This window comes from Lagenorhynchus albirostris, chromosome 3, assembly GCF_949774975.1.
Source record: "Lagenorhynchus albirostris chromosome 3, mLagAlb1.1, whole genome shotgun sequence".
NCBI lineage: Eukaryota > Metazoa > Chordata > Mammalia > Artiodactyla > Delphinidae > Lagenorhynchus > Lagenorhynchus albirostris.
Genome location: NC_083097.1, coordinates 46859629 through 46876886, shown reverse-complemented (window position 1 = coordinate 46876886; position 17258 = coordinate 46859629). Strand labels below are relative to the sequence as shown.

The 17258-nt window shown below is 37.2% G+C and overlaps 2 protein-coding genes across 2 annotated transcripts in view; both read left to right on the top strand.

Moving 5' to 3' along the window:
• The window catches only part of LOC132518315 (cAMP-specific 3',5'-cyclic phosphodiesterase 4D-like), a 624833-nt gene that overhangs the window by 154943 nt on the left and 452632 nt on the right, over window positions 1-17258 (top strand). The gene's annotated exons all lie outside the window — the stretch shown is intronic.
• LOC132518074 (nucleoporin NUP35-like) lies at window positions 15400-17081 on the top strand. Its single transcript, XM_060146088.1, has 2 exons — window positions 15400-15475; window positions 15582-17081. Exons 1-2 carry the CDS (start codon window positions 15436-15438, stop codon window positions 16520-16522), a joined length of 981 nt encoding a protein of 326 aa, XP_060002071.1. The 5' UTR covers window positions 15400-15435; the 3' UTR covers window positions 16523-17081.

The following is a 17258-nucleotide window of genomic DNA, read 5'->3' as shown; positions in this document are numbered from 1 at the left end:
TTTTATATCTTTTCCTTTTCTGATTGCTGTGGCTAGGACTTCCAATACTATGTTGAATAAAAGTGGTGAGAGTGGGCATCCTTGTCTTGCTCCTGATCTTTGAAGAAAAACTTTCACCTTTTCACTGTTGTGTATGTTATCTGTGAGTTTGTCGTAATGGCCTTTATTATGTTGAGATATGTTCCCTCTATACCCACTTCGCTGAAAATTGTTATCATGAATGCTGAGGAATTTTGTTAAAAGCCTTTTCTGTATCTAGTGAGATGATCATGTAATTTTTATCCTTTGTTTTGTTAATGTGGTGTATCACATTGGTTGATTTATGGATATTGAACCATCCTTGCTTTCCTAGAGTAAATTTCATCTGATCATAATATATGATCCTTTTAATGTATTGTTGAATTTGGCTTGCTAATATTTTGTTAAGGATTTTTGCATATCTGTTCACCAGGGATATTAGTCTGTAATTTTCTTCTTTTGTAGTGTCTTTGGTTTTGGTATTAGGGTAATGCTGGCCTCATAGAATGAGTTTGAAAGCATTCCTTTCTCTTCAGTGTTTTTGGAATGGTTTAAGAAGGATAGTTACTAACTTTTTAAAAAATCCTTGGCAGAATTCCCCTGTGATGCTGTCTTGTCTTGGAAATGAGCATGCTGGCAGTTTTTTGATTACTGTTTCAATTTCATTACTAGTAATTGGTCTGTTCATATTGTCTATTTCTTCCTGATTCAGTCTTTAAAAATTGTGCATTTCTAGGAATTTATCCATTTCTACTAGTTGTCTAATTTGTTGGCATATAATTGTTTGCAGTAATCTCTTATGATCCATTGTATTTCTATGATGTCATTTGTAACTTCTCCTCTTTTATTTATGATTTTATTTATTTGGGCCCTCTCTTTTTTGCTTGATGAGTCTGGCTGAAGGGTTATCAGTTTTGTTTATCTTTTCAAAAAACCAGCTGTTAGTTTCACTGATCTTTACTATTTTTTTTTTAGTGTCTATTTCATTTATTCCCACTCTGATAGTTATTATTTCTTTCCTTCTACTAACTTTAAGCTTTGTTCTTTTTTTCCAGTTCCTTTAGGTGTAATGTTAGGTTGTTTATATGAGATTTTTCTTGTTTCTTGAGGTGAGCCTGTATCATTATGAACATCCCTCTTAAAACAGCTTTTGCTGTGTCGTATAGATTTTAGAAAGTTACGTTTCCATTTCCATAGGTCTCAAATATTTTTTGATTTCCTCTTTGATTTCTTCATTGACCTATTTTTTTAGTATCATGTTGTTTAGTCTTCATGTGTTTGTGTTTTTTCCAGTTTTCTTCCTGGAATTGATTTCTAGTTTCATACCATTGTGGTTGGAAAAGATGCTTGTTATGACTTCAGTGTTCTTAAATTTATTGAGACTTTTTTGTGGCCTAGCACGTGAGAACATTCCATGTGCGCCTATCTTGAAGAATGTTCCTTGAGTACTTAAAAAATTGTGTATTCTGCTACTTTTGGATGGCAAGTTCTTAGGTATCTATTAAGTCCATCTTGTTTAATATGTCATTTAAGGACAATGTTTCCTTATTAAGTTTTTCTCTGCATGATCTGTCCATTGATGTAAGTGGGTTATTAAAGTCCCCTAATATTATTATATTAATGTCAATTTCTCTCTTTATTCCTATTAATATTTACTTTATATATTTATGTGCTCTTATGTAAAGTGCATATATGTTTATGAGTATTATATCCCCTTCCTGGATTTCCCTATTTCTAATTATGTAATGTCCTTTGTTGTCTTTTGTTATAGTCTTTGCCTCAAAGTCTATTTTGTCTGATATAAGTATTGCTGCCCAGCATACTGGGCATCGGGTATTTTTATTTGCATTGGGTATTTTTTTATTTTTATTTGCATCGGGTATTTTTATCCATCCCCTCACTTTCAGTCTATGTGTGTCTTTAGCTGTAAAGTGAGTCTTTTGAAGGCAGTACATAGATAGGTCTCCTTAAAAATCTATTCAGCCACCCTATATCTTTCGATTGGGGCATTAACTCATTTGCGTTTAAAGTGACTACTGATAGGCAAGGACTTATTGCCATTTTTTCACTGTTTTCTGGTCGTTTTTGTGGTTCTACTTGGTTCTTCTTTTAGTCTTTTCCCTTGTGGTTTGATGATTTTCTTTAGTGTTATGTTTGGATTCCTTTTCCTTTGTGTTTTGTGTATCTATTGGAGGTTTCTGGGTTTTGGTCACCATAAAGTTTGTATATATTGACCTATATGCATTTGTTTTAAGCTGATGGTCATTTAAGTTCAATCACATTCTAAAAGCTCTACTTTTTTTTTACTCCTATCCACATTTTATGTTTTTGACATCATAGTTCACATCTTTTTCTGTATCTCTTGACTACTTATTGTAGTTATAGTTGACTGTATAACTTTTGGTCTTTTAGCCTTGATACTTATTAAGTTGTTGATCCTCTGCCTTTATGATTTATTTGCCTTTTACTAGTGAGATTTTTTCTTCATATATTTTCTTATATCTTGTTATAGCTTTTTCTTTTTCCCTTAAAGGTGGCTTTTTAACAATTCTTGTAAGGCTGGTTTAGTGGTGATGGACTCTTTTAGTTTTTGCTTGTCTTGGAACCTGTATCTTCCTTCAGTTCTGAATGGTAAACTTGCCAGGTACAGTATCCTTGGCTGTAGGTTTTTTCTTTTTAACATTTTGAATATATCATGCTACTCCCTTTGGCCTGCCAAAGTTTCTGCCAAAAAATCATCTGATAGCTGTATGGGGGTTCCCTGCTTTTCTCTTTCTGACTTTAAAATTCTCTCTTTATCTTTAATTTTGTCATTTTAATTATGATATGTCTTGGTGTGGATCACTTTGGATTCAGCTTCTTTGGAACTCTCTGTGCTTCCTTCACCTGGATATCTGTTTCCATCCCCAGGTTGGGAAAGTTTTCAGCCGTTATTTTATCAAATACATTTCTACCCTTTTCTCTTTCTCTCTCTTCTCCTTCTGGAACCCCTATAATGTGAATGTTAGTATGCTTGGTGCTATCTCATAGGTCCCTTAAACTATTCTTTTTATTAAAGACTTTTTTCTTTTTGCTCTTCTGATTAGGTGATATTTTTCTATTCTGTCTTTCAGGTCACTTATGCATTCTTCTATATTACCTAATCTGCTGTTGATTCCCTCTAGTGTATTTTTTTTATTTCAGTCATTGTATTATTCAGCTGTAATTGTTTTTTTTTTATATTTTTAAATTATTTATTGAAGTTCTCATTGAGTTCCTCTATTCTTTTTCTCAGTTTTTTGAGTATTTTTGTGACCATTTCTTCAAACTCTTTATCAGGTAAATTACATATCTCCATTTCATTAGGGTACCCCCCACCTCCCCTGGGGTTAACTTGCTCTTTATTTAGAACTTATTCCTCTGTCTTCCTATTTTGTTTCATTTTCTATGTTTGTCTCTATGAATTGGGAAGAATAGTTACCTCTCCTGGTCTTGAAGGTGTGTCCTTGTGTGAAAGTGTCCCTATGCAGACTGCATGTGCCCAGTGACTTTAGCAAGAAGGCTGGAGCTGAAGTAGATGCAGACAGAGGCTTCTCTTGGGGCACACCAAGGGCTGCTGCCTTGGCTGGAAGCTGCTGGAGCCTGAGCCTGGCATGGGCCAGGGCTTCTCCCAGGGCCCATCAAGGGCCACTGCCTTGGTGACTGGGGCTGTAGCTGGAGCACAGCCCAAGCTGGGGGTTTCCTGGGGCTTGCTGAGGGACAGAATCTTGCTTGGTCTGCAGGCTGGTGTTGGCAGGCTGGTTAGAGTGCCAGGTGCTTTTCTTTTTCTTTTTTTTTTTTTTAAGTCTTTATTGGAGTATAATTGCTTTACAATGGTGTGTTAGTTTCTGCTTCATAACAAAGTGAATCAGTTATACATATGTTCCCATATCTCTTCCCTCTTGCGTCTCCCTCCCTCCCACCCTCCCTATCCCACCCCTCCAGGCGGTCACAAAGCACCAAGCTGATCTCCCTGTGCTATGTGGCTGCTTCCCACTAGCTATCTACCTTACGTTTTGGTAGTGTATATATGTCCATGCCTCTCTCTCGTTTTGTCACAGCATACCCTTCCTGCTCCCCATATCCTCAAGTCCAAGTTTATTCCTAGATATTTTATTCTTTTTGTTGCAGTGGTAAATGGGAGTCTCTTCTTAATTCCACTTTCAGATTTTTCATCATTAGTGTATAGTAATGAAAGAGATTTCTGTGCATTAATTTTGTATCCTGCTACTTTACCAAATTCATTGATTAGCTCTAGTAGTTTTCTGGTAGCATCTTTAGGATTCTCTATGTATAGTATCATGTCATCTGCAAGCAGTGACTGCTTCACTTCTTCTTTTCCAATTTGGATTCCTTTTATTTCTTTTTCTTCTCTGATTGCTGTGGCTAAAACTTCCAAAACTATGTTGAATAATAGCAGTGAGAGTGGGCAATATTGTCTTGTTCCGGATCTTAGTGGAAATGATTTCAATGTTTCACTACTGAGGATGATGTTGGCTGTGGGTTTGTCATATATGGCCTTTATTATGTTGAGGTAAGTTCCCTCGGTGCCTACTTTCCGGAGGGTTTTTATCATAAATGGGTGTTGAATTTTGTCAAAAGCTTTTTCTGCATCTATTGAGATGATCATATGGTTTTTCTCCTTCAGTTTGTTAATATGGTATATCACATTGCTTGACCTGCGTATACTGAAGAATCCTTGCATTCCTGGGATAAACCCCACTTGATCATGGTGTATTATCCTTTTAATGTGCTGTTGGATTCTGTTTGCTAGTATTTTGTTGAAGGTTTTTGCGTCTGTGTTCATCAGTGATATTGGCCTGTAGTTTTCTTTCTTTGTGACATCCTTGTCTGGTTTGGGTATCAGGGTGATGGTGGCCTCGTAGAATGAGTTTGGGAGTGTTCTTCCCTCTGCTCTATTTTAGAAGAGTTTGAGAAGGATAGATGTTAGCTCTTTTCTAAATGTTTGATACAATTCGCCTGTGAAGCCATATGGTCGTGGGCTTTTGTTTGTTGGAAGATTTTTAATCACAGTTTCAATTTCAGTGCTTGTGATTGGTCTGTTCATATTTCCTATTTCTTCCTGGTTCAGTCTCGTAAGGTTGTGCTTTACTAAGAATTTGTCCATTTCTTCCAGGTTGTCCCTTTTATTGGCATATAGTTGCTTGTAGTAATTTCTCATGATCCTTTGTATTTCTGCAGTGTCAGTTGTTACTTCTCCTTTTTCATTTCTAATTCTATTGATTTGAGTCTTCTCCCTTTTTTTCTTGATGAGTCTGGCTAATGGTTTATCAATTTTGTTTATCTTCTCAAAGAACCAGCTTTTAGTTCTATTGATCTTTGCTATTGTTTCCTTCATTTCTTTTTCATTTATTTCTGATCTGATCTTTATGATCTCTTTCCTTCTGCCCACTTTGGGTTTTTTTTGTTCTTCTTTCTCTAATTGCTTTAGGTGTAAGGTTAGGTTGTTTATTTGAGATGTTTCTTGTTTCTAAAGGTAGGATTGCAGTGCTATACACTTCCCTCTTAGAACTACTTTTGCTGCATCCCACAGGTTCTGGGTCATCGTGTTTTCATTGTCATTTTTTCTAGGTATTTTTTGATTTTCTCTTTGATTTCTTCAGTGATCTCTTGGTTATTAAGTAGTGTATTGTTTAGCCTCCATGTGTTTGTATTTCTTACAGATTTTTTTCCTGTAATTGATATCTAGTCTCATAGCTTTGTGGTCGGGAAGCATACTTCATACGATTTCAATTTTCTTAAATTTACCAAGGCTTGATTTGTGACCCAAGATGTGATGTCTCCTGGAGAATGTTCCATGAGCACTTGAGAAGAATATGTATTCTGTTGTTTTTGGATGGAATGTCCTATAAATATCAATTAAGTCCATCTTGTTTAATGTATCATTTAAAGCTTGTGTTTCCTTATTTATTTTCATTTTGGATGATCTTTCCATTTGTGAAACTGGGGTGTTAAAGTCCCCTACTATGATTGTGTTACTGTCGATTTACCCTTTTATGGCTGGTAGTATTTGCCTTATGTATTGAGGTGCTCCTATGTTGGGTCCATAAATATTTACAAGTGTTATATTTTCTTCTTGGATTGATCCCTTGATCATTATGTAGTGTCCTTCTATGTTTCTTGTAATAGTCTTTGTTTTAAAGTTTATTTTTTCTGATACGAGAATTGCTACTCCAGCTTTCTTTTGATTTCCATTTGCATGGAATATCTTTTTCTATCCCCTCACTTTCAGTCTGTTTGTGTCCCTAGGTCTGAAGTGGGTCTCTTGTAGGCAGCATATATATGGGTCTTGTTTTTGTATCTATTCAGCCAGTCTGTGTCTTTTGGTTGGAGCATTTAATCCATTTACATTTAAGGTAATTATCGATATGTATGTTCCTATTCCCATTTTCTTAATTGTTTTGGGTTTGTTATTGTAGGTCTTTTCCTTCTCTTGTGTTTCCTGCCTAGAGAAGTTCCTTTAGCATTTGTTGTAAAGCTGGTTTGGTGGTGCTGAATTCTCTTAGTTTTTGCTTCTCTCTGAAGGTTTTAATTTCTCCGTCAAATCTGAATGAGATCCTTGCTGGGTAGAGTAATCTTGGTTGTAGTTTTTTCTCCTTCATCACTTTATATATGTCCTGCCACTCCCTTCTGGCCTGCAGTTTCTGTTGAAAGATCAGCTGTTAACCTCATGAGGATTCCTTTGTGTTTTATTTGTTGTTTTTCCCTTGCTGCTTTTAATACTTTTTCTTTGTATTTAATTTCTGATAGTTTGATTAATATGTGTCTTGGCATGTTTCTCCTTGGATTTATGCTCTATGGGACTCTCTGTGCTTCCTGGACTTGATTAACTATTTCCTTTCCCATATTAGGGAAGTTTTCAGATATAATCTCTTCAAATATTTTCTCAGTCCGTTTCTTTTTCTCTTCTTCTTCTGGCTCTCCTATAATTCAAATGTTGGTTCATTTAATGTTGTCCCAGAGGTCTGCAACTTTCCTCAATTCTTTTCACTCTCTTTCCTTTATTCTGCTCTGCAATAGTTATTTCCACTATTTTATCTTCCAGGTCACTTATCCATTCTTCTGCCTTAGTAATTCTGCTATTGATCCCTTCTAGAGAATTTTTAACTTCATTTATTGTGTAGTTCCTCACTGTTTGTTTGCTGTTTAGTTCTTCTAGGTCCTTGTTAAATGTTTCTTGCATTTTGTCCATTCTATTTCCAAGATTTTGGATCATCTTTACTATCATTCTGAATTGTTTTTCAGGTAGACTGCCTATTTCCTCCTCATTTGTTAGGTCTGGTGGGTTTTTGCCTTGCTCCTTCATCTGCTGTGTGTTTCTCTTGTCTTCTCATTTTGCTTAACATACTGTGTTTGGGGTCTCCTTTTTGCAGGCCACAGGTTTGTAGTTCCCGTTGTTTTTGGTGTCTGTGCCCAGTGGCTACGGTTGGTTCATTGGGTTGTGTAGGCTTCCTGGTGGAGGGGACTAGTGCCTGTGTTTTGGTGGATGAGGCTGGATCTTGTCTTTCTGGTGGGTAGGTCCATGTCTGGTGGTGTGTTTTGGGGTGTCTGTGGCCTTATTATGATTTTAGGCAGCCTCTCTGCTAATGGATGGTGTTGTGTTCCTGTCTTGCTAGTTTTTTGGCATAGGGTGTCCAGCACTGTAGCTTGCTGGTCATTGAGTGGAGCTGGGTCTTGGCATTGAGATGGAAATCTTTGGGAGATTTTTGCCATTTGTTATTATGTGGAGTTTGGAGGTCTCTTGTGGTCCAGTATCTGAAGTTGACTCTCCCACCTCAGAGGCACAGCCCTGACACCTGGCTGGAGCACCAAGAACCTCTAATCCACAAGGCTCAGAATAAAAGGGAGAAAAAAAAGGAAGAAAGAAAGAAAGAGGAAGATAAAATAAAATAAGATAAGATAATGTAAAGTAAAATAAAATAAAGTTATTATAATAAAAAATAATTATTAAAAAAATTTTTTTAAATAATAACAAAAAAAGAACAAAAGAAGAGAGCAACCAAACCAAAAAACAAATCCACAGATGATAACAAGTGCTAAAAACTATACAAAAACAAAAAACAAAAAAACCAGACAGACAGAACCGTAGGACAAATGGTAAAAGCAGAGGTATACAGACAAAATCACACACAGAAGCATACACATACACACTCACAAAAAGAGAAAAAGGGAGAAAAAAAAAATATATATCCTTGCTCCCAAGTCCACCTCCTCAATTTGGGATGATTCATTGTCTATTCGGGTATTCCACAGATGCAAGGTACATCAAGTTGATTGTGGAGATTTAATCCGCTTCTCCTGAGGCTTCTGGCACTGATTTCCCTTTCTCTTCTTTTTTCACACAGCTCCCAGGGTTCAGCTTTGGATTTGGACCATACTCTGTGTGTAGGTCGCCTGAGGGTGTCTGTTCCCTGGCCTGACAGGATGGGGTTAAATGAGCAACTGATTCGGGGGCTCTGGCTCACGCAGGCAGGGGTGAGGGAGGGGTATGGAGTGCTGGGTGAGCCTGCGGCAGCAGACGCCAGCATGACATTGCACCATCCTGAGGCGCCCTGTGTATTTTCCTGGGAAAGCTGTCCCTGGATCAGGGGACCCTGGCAGTGGTGGGCTGCACAGGCTCCCGGGAGGGGAGGTGTGGAGAGTGACCTGTGCTCGCACACAGGCTTCTTGGTGGCGGCAGCAGCAGCCTTAGCGTCTCATGCCCGTCTCTGGGGTCCGCGCTGATAGTCGCGGCTCGTGCCCAGCTCTGGAGCTCCTTTAAGCGGCGCTCTTAATCCCCTCTCCTCGCGCACCAGGAAACAAAGAGGGACGAAAAAGTCTCTTGCCTCTTCGGCAGCTCCAGACTTTTTCCCCGGACTCCCTACCTGCTAGCCGTGGTGCACTAACCCCTTCAGGCTGTGTTCACGCCACCAACCCCAGTCCTCTCCCTGGGATCTGGCCGAAGCCCGAGCCTCAGCTCCCAGCCCCCACCCACCCCGGAGGGTGAGCAGACAAGCCTCTCGGGCTGGTGAGTGCTGGTCGGCGCCGATCCTCTGTGCGGGAATCTCTCGGCTTTGCCCTCCGCACCACTGTGGCTGTGCTCTCTTCTGCGGCTCCGAAGCTTCCCCTTCTGCCACCTGCAGTCTCTGCCTGTGAAGGGGCTTCTAGTGTGTGGAAACCTTTCCTCCTTCACAGCTCCCTCCCCCTGGTGCAGGTCCCGTCCCTATTCTTTTGTCTCTGGTTTTTCTTTTTTCTTTTGCCCTACCCAGGTACGTGGGGAGTTTCTTGCCTTTTGGGAGGTCTGAGGTCTTCTGCCAGCTTTCAGTAGTTGTTCTGTAGGAGCTGTTCCACATGTAGATGTATTTCTGATGTATTTCTGGGGAGGAAGGTGATCTCCACGTCTTACTCTTCTGCCATCTTGAAGCTCCTCCTACATATTCTTCATTCCTGTTTAATGAGTCCTGTTCTTCTACCATGTGCTAGTAATACATGGTAGGAATCCTGGCATAGTAATTACTGTCCCTTCTTGAAATAGTTCATCCCTGAATGTCCTTCTTCTTTTATCCATCTTTTTTTGTTTATCCTAACATAAAGTAATAATTATAAATGAGCTCAGATGTTTGACATTCTTACACATTTCATGTCTACCTAAAAGCAAAGGGGAGTCAGTAATCATCATTTCTTTTGAGTCTGACTCACCAGGAGGACACAACGAGCTCCAGGATCTCTGACTTAGGCTGGTGTCTGTTCTGTCATGCAGTGAGACAGCAATACTAATATTTTTCTGGAAAGTGTTCTTCTAGGACCTGTAGTAGTCACAGTGTTGCCCCACAGGAGCTTATAAATTAATGGAATCATGGTACAAGGACACTCTAAGAACTTCCTTTACTACAAACCCCTTTACCTCTTGGTGAATGATGTTTCTCTTCTATTATTTCTTCTTTACTAAAATGAAGATTACAAGTAGAAATGGAATCAAAGATGGAATTAGCAGGAGGACATTTTCCTTTTCCTGGTAGACTGTAGAGCCGGGTATCCAGTTGGCTGTTTACAATGAATGTCCCTTCTAGTTGGTCATGGCCTTAATCCTCACTGGTTTGAGCACAAGCATATTGATTGTAAAATATATTGAATATGATCCCATGATTACAGACATTCCTGTTCTTAGTAATCCTCAGAGCCAAAGAAAGCCTTCTGTCTGTATTCTGTTCTGACCTTCTGGGTCATCATCTCTATCTTTTCTTTTTTATTAGGTCTCTATCTGCCCTCCATCAGTGTGTCTGATAATGCTAACTACTGATAAACTAGTTCCATGGCTACTTCAGTCTTGGAGTCCTAAGATTCCTAGGGAGGGTGCCAGACACATTAAAATGTAATCCTATCAATTCAGTTAAAGCACTGTTTGTGAAACTGTAAGTGTCATTATGCAGCAGTTTTCATCTCCCCACCCCAGTCTCCCTTCCACACATCTTCTATCCCTTCCCACCCACTTTCATTACCAGCACTGGATAGCTAGTGGGATATTTGAAGGATTTCTTCTCTACCGATTGAATTCAAAAGCCTTGATTTATAACCAGACTTCCAGTGATTTACTTTGCTAGTAAATTAAAAACCATCTGGACTAGAAGCCCTGGTTAGACAATTTATAGTTTATTGTAATTCTAAAGTTAATTACATTTTAGTTCTCTGATACCCTATCTAGATCAGATTTCTAAGATGAATGCCAGACACATCAGGATTCAGTAGCTCCAGACTCCATTGAAATCTTCTCCTAATTTTCTTGGTCTGACTTGAGTATATTTTTAAAAAATTATTTACTTTCATGGTTTGGCAAGACCCAGACAGAAAGCAGCTTCAAGTGTCAGTGGCAGCCAGAAAGAATACTAATAAGTGTTAGTCATCCACAATAAATTAAAAATACAGTAATAAAGGAAAATTAAACTGCAGTGTGTTTGGGTGTTTGCTCTATTACAATAAATTCACACTTTCATCTTCTATTCTCTGAAAAAGAGTGGGTGTGGCAAGAAGCATTTGTGAAATTCCATTAGCATTTTTAGAGAAAATCACTCTACTAAATGATTCAGAATTCAGCTCCCAGCTTCCAAGGTTCAACTCAGCTGTGTGAAACATTTTATTTTGTATATAAATGATACTGTAGAATTCTTAGGACTTGGAAAGATTTGTTAGCAGCTAGCCCAAATCCTCTTAATTTTTAGGTGAGGTAATGCTAACAATTAGCCCAGGTTCTCATACCTAGCTACTGATGGCGAAGAGGTAGAAATTCACCATTCCACCTTCAGGCTGGATGTTGATCACAATACTTCAGAAACAATATTTTAGACTAGACTACAATGCCTTGCTCTTGGTAGGTAAATGAACAATATAAGATGTACCCTGAGATTCAGAATTGGCCCTAAGAGGGTTTACATTATTAAAATTTGTTTTTCTCCTCACTTTGTTACTGAAAAGTTCATTTGGAAATGAATAAATGCAGTGATGCAACCAGATACTAAGTCAGATTTCCCAGGCTTTGAAGTTTAGATGTGCATTCATTCCATTTCTCTAGGAAATTTGCCTTTCTCTTTCTCTGCTTAGCTTTGATGCATAACAGATTCTGTTGCACTGGAGATCGTTAAGACTTCATCAAGTGAGGATTCCCTGACTTCTGCCTCCCTGCTGGCCCACACAAGTAGCCAAACTAATTCATGTCATATCATTCTCAACCCCACAATGCAAGACTCTGTGTAGATCTAACACTGCTATAGCCAGTGATCCTAATTTCCTAGGAACATGATCACTTTGACAATTTGTACATTTGGTGTCTCTGCCAAACTCCAAATCACAGAAAGCTGTTAATTCCAAACCACCTTTTGCAAAACACATTTCAAAGTCTTCTCACAGATTGCTCAGAGTATATTCACTAGGAGGGTAATGTGCTTTTTCTTTCTTTTTTGTTTTGTTTTTTTTTTTTTTAGTACTCAAAAAAGCTTCCATTTTTAATTTAGCTTTCTGACTCTGCTTGTGCCCCCAACACTTTCACAATGATTTTCTGTTCCTCAGTAAGGAAAACATGCTTGATCCTGTCATGGACACATTTAGCACACATGAAACCACCACAGAATTTTAATTTTAGACCACCTCGTAGCAACTTTACATCTCACAGCGCAAATGCCTCAGAGTTGGCCTGGGCACCACAGCTGGGCACAAGCCCCAGCTTTGACTTAGGAAAAAAACTCATGCTCCAGTGTGTATACGTGACCACATTTCCTAAGAGATAATATTTGCCCATGTTGTCCCACTGTAGGCAATAGGTAAATGATAAAAACCATTTAGTGCATAAGCTCATATCACAGAATTTCAGTAGAATCAATAATTTAGTTAAAATTTAGGTATTGTCTTATCTGAAAAAATGCAAGATTGAAGAACCATGAGAAGAGTAACAGTTCCTGAAGGCAGGAATAGGAGATTCAGATATCTTCACTGTTGTTTCCAGTGTGGTGTCAAATGTGTGTCTGATTCATTGGTGCTATTTCTTATTGTGAAAGAAGAGTGGATGAGGGAAGTAAATGCCAGTGTAAATATTCTAGTCCACTTAAGAATTTGTGGCAACGTTATTCCTTCATTTATGTCTATTTAGTTCTTATTTCTACTAGAAATTTTTGATTCATTTTTATTGTTCTCTTTATCAACATTAGTACTAAAGGCTATGTATTTTCCTCTGAATGCTGTGTTAGCTACATAACATAGCCTATGATATATAGTATTTTTCATTATAGTTGTTTTTCTGAAAAGTCTGCAATTACAACTTGTTTTTCTGCTTTGATCTAAAAATTATTTAATAGAGATCTTTAGAATTTCCAGGTGTAAAGGATTTTTGTTGTTATTGATCTCTGATTTTATTGTGTCTAGTTTTGGGATTGTGAATAAAGATTATTATCTTTATTAGATGTACTATTTTGGAATTATGGGGTTTCTTTGGGACCTAATATGTTATCAATTTTCATGAATATTCAAAGCACTTGAACAGCGGGAGTATTCTTTATTGTTCAAGTACATAATTTAATGTGCCAGTGTACGTCTATAATATCTACCTTATTGTTTATTTGGGGGTCTTCTATCACCTTATTTACTTTTTGATAATTGAGAGACATAAAGTTTCATGTTAGTGTGTTTCTGACTATTCCTCCTTTAATCATTTATCATTATGCTTTATGGGAATTGCTGCTGTTACTTTTCATGTAGATGTTTATAAATGTTAGTTCTTCATTGTGAATTATAGAATTCAGCATTATTTATTGTCCCATTTAATTTTTTCTCTAATATTCTATGTTGTCTGATGGTAAGATCACAACTTCTGGTTTCTTTTTTCATTTGTATGGTATATCTTTTGTCCATTCTTTCATTTTTAATTTCTCTGAAGCACTTTAGTGTATCTCTTATATGTGGCATAGAGTTTGTAATCTGTAAAATTTTGTAATCTAATCTGAAAAATTTTTATTGTAATAGGTGATTTAAGTCCTTTACATTTATTGATATGACAAATATATTTGATCTTAGTTCTCTCACATTATTTTATGTTTTACACATTTACATCTTATTTATTTTTAAAAGTCTTCCATTTGTGGTTTATTTTCTTTGGTATTTTGTTGTTCTTTTAGAATATGCAAGTTTATTTCTAGTGATTCTTTTATATTTTGTGTTTATATGTCTCTCTTTAGATATAATCTATTTTATCTGAAAGAGCATTTGTAAAATTAATTTGTAACCTCTTCCTCATTCCTTTCCTTCTTCTCCTCTACCAACCAATATTGATTAATAGTGTATTTTGCCTAGTATTTACCTTTATACTCCTAAACTTTAAATGATATCTTTTGACTTCCAGTCATTATATGTGAAGCAGTCAGTAGTTATTCTTCCTTCTCTCCTAGTTTTCCTTCTATTTTTCTTAGTTGAATTACTACCATGCTATCAGGGTATATTATATTTGTATGCTATTCTCTCAATCTTATCCTCACTTTTATTTTACAAATAAATTAGATAAAATAGATTCAGTCAGTGCCCATCATTTACTTTTTTCTCCCCAAAGTTTCCCAGTTATCCTCTACTAGTTTTCTCAGCAATGGCTGATAGGAACAATATTCCTTAAGTTTGTGGACATTCATAATTCTGTGTTCACAATTTTTATATTTGAAGAACATCTTTGCTTAAAATCTTGTTCCTTGAATGTCTTCTAGGTTTGTTCCACTGTTTTTGCTGTTAAAATTTTCTATTACAAAGTCTGGGGCAAAGCTCATTCTAGGTTTTTGGGTTTTTTTTGGTAATGACTAGATAGTTTTGCTTTTAGGCCCCAAAGATTCTTCTTTATTTTTAATATTTAACATTTAGCAGGATATCTTAGTGTTTACCCTCCAGATCAATTTTCCTAGGTATGTAATATGCCCTTAAAAATTTTGAGAGGGTGTTTAAATTATACATAAGTATTTTTTAATCATCTTTTTTTTCTTCTTCATTGACTCTATGTATATATCTCCTTTGTTGTCTATATATCACTTTCCTTTAAATACTCAAAAAATTCTTTCTTTATCCTATTGATTTTCTTTACTGTTTTCATTTTTTCCCTCTGTGTCTAATGTGGTTTTCAGTATGTCTATCTTAACGTATAGTCATTGTAATGGAAACTTTTTTTAAGATGTCTTTTCATTCTTTCTCAATTTCTCCCCTGAATTCTGTTAGTTTTTTCTTCCTCTTGTTTGGGCATCTTTTAATCTCCTTTTAGCTGTCAAAATTTTCACTGAATTCTACATTTTCAATTCTTTTAGATTTACAATTACTTTGATAATTTTAAAACAATTCACGGTAGAGTATCATTTTGTATTTTCTCTCTACACTTCTGGAACATTTTCCTGATTTGTTCTTTTAATCTGCAGGGGACTTTTGCTGCTCTTTTTCTTTTTTCTTTTTAATAGTATCTTGGGATGGATGTGATGATCTTATATTTTAAAATAAACCTTAGATTAGAATGAGTTGGATATTCCCGTACCACCAATTTGAGGAGGATACTGTGAAGAAGGAATGGGAGGCACCAGAGTAGCTTTTCTGACTTCTCAGATTAAGGGTCCCCTCCTGCTGCTCTCTGGTGTTTTGTGCAGCCAGGTTCTCTTTGATCCTCAGCACCAGGACCCCTAGACATCCTCATTCTTTTCCACCACACCTAGAATGCTCCTGGCTGCACTTTCTCCCCAACACGCCTGCAGTTTGGTTGGTTTGGGGTGTTTGGGCCCAGCCCATCCTTATAGGTAATTTAGTATTTGTGGGGTTTTTTTCCCCTCTTTTTATTTTGCTAAAAAGGTATTGTGGGAAAATCGGGGAGGTGCGGGGCCAAGTGTCGCCGCTGCTGCGATGGCAGCGTTTGCTGTGGAACCCCAGGTGCCCACGTTAGGTCTACTATGATTAGAAATAAGAGGAAGAATAAATAATTGACAGCATTTGGATAGCAAGAAACACATTTTTGAGGCTGTTTAGAAGTTAAGGAATAGTTAATAAAGGATCTGAACCAATGATGCTGGGTTCACCCACGTCTCCAAAGCCAGGGGTTAATGCCCAGTTCCTACCTGGATTTTTAATGGGGGATTTGCCAGCTCCAGTGACTCCACAACCTCAATCAATTAGTGGCCCTTCAGTAGGAGTAATGGAAATGAGATCACCTTTACTTGCAGGTGGGTCACCACCACAGCCAGTTGTACCAGCTCATAAAGATAAAAGTGGAGCTCCACCAGTTAGTATATATGATGACATTTCCAGCCCAGGACTTGGATCAACACCTTTAACTTCAAGAAGACAGGCAAACATTTCAGTAATGCAGAGTCCTCTTGTTGGAGTTATGACAACTACTCCTGGAACAGGGCAGAGTGTGTTTAGTCCAGCAAACATTGGTCAACCACGAAAGACAACATTATCTCCTGCCCAGTTGGATCCTTTTTATACTCAAGGAGATTCTTTGACATCTGAAGATCACTTTGATGACACTTGGGTGACTGTGTTTGGGTTTCCTCAAGCATCTGCTTCCTATATATTATTACAATTTGCACAGTATGGAAATATCTTAAAACATGTGATGTCTAACACAGGAAATTGGATGCATATTCGTTATCAATCTAAACTGCAGGCCCGGAAAGCTTTAAGCAAAGATGGGAGAATTTTTGGAGAGTCCATCATGATTGGTGTAAAACCATGTATAGATAAAAGCATTATGGAAAACAGTGACAGGTGTGCTTTATCATCTCCATCTGTTGCCTTTACACCACCAATCAAAACCTTAGGTACACCAACCCAACCTGGAAGTACTTCTAGGATTTCTACCATGAGACCTCTTGCTACAGCATACAAAGCTTCTACTAGTGACTATCAGGTTATTTCTGACAGACAAACGCCAAAAAAAGATGAAAGTCTTGTATCCAAAGCAATGGAATACATGTTTGGCTGGTAATACAGTAAGAGCTAAGAACTCAACTACAAAGGAGAAGGTTGCCACAATAAAACAGACTTAGCAGGGTACTGCTGGGTTTCCTTCGGTTAGTTATATAACCACTCTTGACAGTATCGAATAGCTGTCTCAATACTTCCTTTAGAAGCCTTTTTCTTAAAGGATACAGCATATTTGTAGCTCGCACTTTAAACGATGCTTGAGATACATTTTAAAGAAACAAAAAATCCCTGTATATAAGATTTTGTGCTTTCTGTGATAGTGCATGCTTAAGTGCAAAACACTCATTGATTATTGTAAATTATGTAATTGAGTTTGTAGTGAGACTTTGTAGTCTTCATGAGTTGGTGAGGTGAATTTCATGACGGGTAACTGTACAGCTGATTCTAACAAGACACAAAGATTATAATTAATTTGAATTATGGTCTTTTAATTTAGATGGTATTTAATATTTTAATTATCCTTGTTTATATTTGTCCTGTCATGAATTGTCATCTTTCAGTCTTGTAAAACCAACACAGCCTTTTAAAAAACCTACCGAAGTTTCTTGATAATAAACTTGTCGATTATAAAAAAAAAAAAAAAAAAAAGGTATTGTGTGTGTGTGTGTGTGTGTGTGTGTGTGTGTGTATGTATGTTCAAGTGTTGAGGGGGGAAGGGTGGTTTCTCACTCTATTGCTCTATTCAGTTTTAAAGAAAATAATAGGAGCTTAGCAACACTTAATGAAAAAGTGCTGAG